The following is a 4,881-nucleotide window of genomic DNA, read 5'->3' on the forward strand; positions in this document are numbered from 1 at the left end:
CTTTCTCCTTCTCAGATTCATAACCTTTATTTTAAAACCAGTCTGAGCTGATGACCAGTCTCCTGTTCGTATAAAATAAGAAATCCTCTGTAGTTTGTGACGGTGTCAAGCCGTGGGAATGGCTTTCTCAATGACACACTTCACCTGCGTGACCTCGGGTAATCTCACCGGTGAAGCCCTTAATGTGATTTTCCGGCTTTGCCGAGAGTTTGGTGATGGACTTTATTGGAAACAAGTAAACCCCAGTAATCTGTGTCCTCGCTGTAACACGTTTAATTCACATCCAGAGAAATGGCTCTGCATTCATTCTTTCAGTATCATTCTCTTTGAGACCTTTCAATGGCTGTTTCATGAAAACTGAATATGTGTACTTGTTATAGAGCAGAATAGAGTGCTTCATTGTCATTACAGTGAGTTTCCTCTTCATTTTAATACGTGTGTTGAAAACAGACGGCTGTTTAGGTGAACTGAGTGGACAGATCCGTTTGCTATGAGACCAATGTGATTCCTGCACTGATATGATTATTATAGCACTTGTGGAGAATATGATGCACTGACATGAAATTGTCATCAGTGACACTTGAGAGGGCCAATCAGGGTTTCCGTTATTGGTTTGCACAATGATTATTAATGTCATCTATTAACAGTCAACCCTCGGAAGTGTTCTTTTATCCATTTAAAGTGGCTTACTGTCTTTAGAGATATGTATGTGTCATAAGGGCAGCTGTCGTCTAAATGAGCGTCAGTTTGACTCTGATGCGGTATTGGAGCAGCAGTGCGTCAGCTGTTGGTTAACGTCCTACTTAGGAGGCTCTCCTTTAATCAGATTGGCTGTAAGTCCATCAGTTTGCAGAGCTTCGAGAGCCTCACCTCACTGTCATTTTCAGTTACTGTTTTTTTTGATGGCCTTTTTGGTGGGTTGAGTTTAACCCAAAAACAAATGTTGGCATTGCCGAAAATGTCTTCAAGTAAGTCCAATTGCTGAAAAGTCAAAAGTTTCAAAATAATTGAAGAACGAGAAAGTAATTTTTTTTGGATTCCTGGAAGAAAACTGAAATGCATAAGTGGAATAACTAGGAAGCAGCTCTGAGTGATGATGCTGTGTGAGGTCAGAGGTCAGAGAAATGGGATATTTCAGGAGTAAGTAGATTAGCTGGTAAATCTGGAGCGGGTCTGAAATAGCTGCTTTATTCACTCTTTGGCTTGAAGTGAGCACAGAACAGCAGCATTAACTCAGACTCTTGCTGTTTGAAAATGAGCAGGACGTACAGCCGATCTGGATGGATCCGTAAGAAGATTGTGCATCTTAAAGGAAGGCAAAATAAATGATATAGTGTCATTTGCTTTTGATTCTTACTACGAGAGCGTGTATGATCGAGGGGCAGGTTATCACTTCAGCTGTGGATTCAATGGATCGAAGAGAAAGTAACATTGATTTTCTGTAGCAGTTTTTGGGTGAGTAATAATCACAACTCATTCTCTAGTCTGAGACAATATCATTGAACAGCAAATCCAATGTGTGCAGGTGAAATAGTGGTGAATTAAGATTGCCGAAAATGTCTTCAAGTAAGTCCAATTGCTGAAAAGTCAAAAGTTTCAAAATAATTGAAGATTCCTGGAAGAAAACTGAAATGCATAAGTGGAATAACTAGGAAGCAGCTCTGAGTGATGATGCTGTGTGAGGTCAGAGGTCAGAGAAATGGGATATTTCAGGAGTAAGTAGATTAGCTGGTAAATCTGGAGCGGGTCTGAAATAGCTGCTTTATTCACTCTTTGGCTTGAAGTGAGCACAGAACAGCAGCATTAACTCAGACTCTTGCTGTTTGAAAATGAGCAGGACGTACAGCCGATCTGGATGGATCCGTAAGAAGATTGTGCATCTTAAAGGAAGGCAAAATAAATGATATAGTGTCATTTGCTTTTGATTCTTACTACGAGAGCGTGTATGATCGAGGGGCAGGTTATCACTTCAGCTGTGGATTCAATGGATCGAAGAGAAAGTAACATTGATTTTCTGTAGCAGTTTTTGGGTGAGTAATAATCACAACTCATTCTCTAGTCTGAGACAATATCATTGAACAGCAAATCCAATGTGTGCAGGTGAAATAGTGGTGAATTAATTAAAAATGCAATTATGTTTTGTATGAAGGCAGGTTATAGCCTTGATTTGAGAAGCTATGGATGGCTGGAACATTTCACACCAAAAACAAAACCAAACTGTATTTTGCATAAAAAATGAAACCTGATTTATTTATTTTTTGCATTGAGAGTTAAACACACTGCTATTCCATAATGTAGTTACTGTATTGCATCCAGATCCAGTTTAACTTTTGAGAGGTTATTTGTAGTAGCAAAAATGATTTTTCTTTTAAAGGTATAATATTATTATTAATTAACAATTGATATATTATTTTTACGTTAATAAGGAGAAACTGTACTTGCACAACTGTACTCATCACAAAAAGTAAGCAGCACACTGTTTTTGATAATAACAAATGTTTCTTGGGCATCAAATCAGCAAATTATATTGCTTTCTGAAGGATCGTGTGCTGGAGTAATGAAGCTGAAAATTCATCTTGCTGTTTTTACTGTATTGCTGATGAAATAAATGCAGCTGTAATTGCTGAGTATAAGCAACGACTTAAAATAGATCTTACTGAATCGTTGACGTCTGTAGTGCTAATTCATTTATCCTGTGCCCAAACAGATATTGCCATGGAGGAGGGAGTATTATGGACTTTGGTAAGGAATGGCAAAAACATACTTTGGTGGAATAGTCAAGTAATAATCAGAACGATGTTACACTATGTTTGACTTTGTCCTCTTGCCTTTTACATTTTAAAGGCATTTTGTGTTCCTAATGTAATCAGTAAAGCAACAAAGATTTCCTATGTCTACTTGTTTGTTTGACATCTATATTGCAGAACTCATTAGTTGGTGAATGGTTTTGCTCACCCTACGAGACTCTACAGTCTCTAAGTTTCTAAGTAGATCATGTCTGCTTGATTCTTAAAGTGACGGGTTCCAGGGTTCCCAGAGCCAAATACACAATGGTTCGAGAGGCGCTGTGTTACCTGATCCCCTATCATATGCAGTGCTCCATGGGATGTGGTGGACTGGCCTGCAAGTACGAGGACCCTTCGCACTGGAGTGAAGACGATCAGGCCATCAGAGGAATCTACTCGTCTTGGTACACGGCATGCACTTAAACATGGCCTTTACCAAATGAGGTCTTGTGAACCGAAGCTTCTCTGTATGTTGAGTTCTCCCAGCACATTTTTCTTTATGCCAAACAGAGTTACAAAAATAATGAGTTTCTTTCCCCCAAAATGTTTCCTCTTCAGAAAGTCAACCGATCATCAAAGCCTTGCTTTTACTTGATTTTACATCCCAAAAATGTCAGCTTTAAGATTTTACTTCAATAAATACAAGTTTTATGCAATAACAGCATGTACGAATGGATTAGTTCAACTCATGGCTTCTCTTGTTTCTTTTTTAGGATCACCGACAATCTGCTGGCCATGGCCCGCCCTTCCACCGAAATCATTGAAAAATTTTACATAATAGACCAGTTTTTGAGGTAAAGCTGATGATTGTAAAAACAAAACTGGTTCTGGAGTGTGTTTGGTGCACTTTTATAATGAGCTGTTTCGTCATGTTAAGATGTGGTTTGAAGACCGTTATTAACCTCCAGTGCCCTGGCGAACATGCCAGCTGTGGAAACCCACTGGATCCCGAGAGCGGCTTCACTTACCGGCCGGAGACATTCATGGAGGCTGGCAGTGGGTGACGCTTTCTTTTTGTACATCGTCTGATTCTGCCTAACTTTCAGTATGTATTTTCCCTGTGTAATGTAAAGAATCTTCTTGACGCACTGAGTTGTTCTTATGTTTTCAGGTTGTAAAGGTACTCTTGTTGCTCTATTTTAGTATATTTCTACAACTTTAGATGGAATGACTATGGTGTGGCGTCTCTCACATCCATCTTGGATATGGTGAAAGTCATGTGTTTTGCCATCCAAGAAGGCAAGATGGCTGTTCACTGTCATGCAGGGCTTGGCAGAACAGGTACAGTTCTGTTTTATATGTTAAAATATATTTATAATTTAATAAACATACCTGATTTATAGGTTGCTGGGTTGATTCTTACAAGCAGCCTTGATCTAATATTATTGTGTCCTCAAGCAGCACACTTAACCCGACTTTACTCCAGAGGGATTTTCTGGATAATAATGCTGCCATAAGTCGCTTTAGTTAAAGGGGTCATGAACTGAGAAACCAAAATTCCCTTGATCTTTTGACATCTAAGAGGTCATTGTACTATAAAAACATCCTGTAAGTTTCAGAACTCGTTACTTTCTCGTTAGTCTAAAAACAGCTTATCAGGGGCCATTCACATGTCGCGCCTAAAAACTTGTGGGAAACGCTAGGCGCGCCGCTTTCTGCTTTTTTTCCAAAGCGTTCGGGCGCTTGCGCTCCGGAGGTGTCTGCCGTTGCTAAGCAACCATGACCTGCGCTCTCCATGAAGACTCGGAAGTTTCAGCAAAGGATAAATGGATTTGCAGCACTAAAAATCACTTGCAGTAGCTCTGCTACTAAATTTTTTTTAAAATGGCAATCCCTGTACAGCTATGATCAGCTGTTCCTTCATCTTGGCTGAGCTTTCTATGTTGTTACGGGAAAGGATGAAGCTGATTGGTTGGTTCTTGTCACATGACTCGCGGCGCGCTTGCGGCATTCTGAAAAGTTTAAATGTTTTTATCTCTGTGGCACGGATGCTCCTGGAAAAAATGCCTGTTTAGCCCCGCCCACCGATTCTACATCGCTGCCTGTTTAGCCCCGCCCACCGATTCTACATCCCTGCCTGTTTAGCCCCGCCAAC

The 4,881-nt window shown here is 40.1% G+C and overlaps 1 protein-coding gene across 4 annotated transcripts in view; it reads left to right on the top strand.

Annotated features, from left to right (window-relative positions):
- The first annotated feature begins 873 nt into the window (after nt 1–873).
- LOC107564794 (protein tyrosine phosphatase domain-containing protein 1-like) overlaps nt 874–4,881 on the top strand; it is a 12,922-nt gene continuing 8,914 nt past the window's right edge. Inside the window, exons 1-6 of one of the 4 annotated variants that reach the window (XM_016249950.1) lie at nt 874–1,455; nt 2,708–2,742; nt 3,016–3,190; nt 3,500–3,580; nt 3,664–3,782; nt 3,930–4,067. In XM_016249950.1, the coding sequence (XP_016105436.1) occupies nt 2,733–2,742; nt 3,016–3,190; nt 3,500–3,580; nt 3,664–3,782; nt 3,930–4,067 (523 nt within the window). In that variant the 5' untranslated portion in view covers nt 874–1,455; nt 2,708–2,732. Of the gene's footprint in view, nt 1,456–1,626; nt 2,031–2,707; nt 2,743–3,015; nt 3,254–3,344; nt 3,399–3,499; nt 3,581–3,663; nt 3,783–3,929; nt 4,068–4,881 lie in introns of those variants that run through there. The other 3 variants (XM_016249949.1, XM_016249951.1, XM_016249952.1) reach the window with 3 other exon arrangements.

Source organism: Sinocyclocheilus grahami, unplaced genomic scaffold, assembly GCF_001515645.1.
Source record: "Sinocyclocheilus grahami isolate Dianchi unplaced genomic scaffold, SAMN03320097.WGS_v1.1 scaffold964.1, whole genome shotgun sequence".
Lineage (NCBI taxonomy): Eukaryota > Metazoa > Chordata > Actinopteri > Cypriniformes > Cyprinidae > Sinocyclocheilus > Sinocyclocheilus grahami.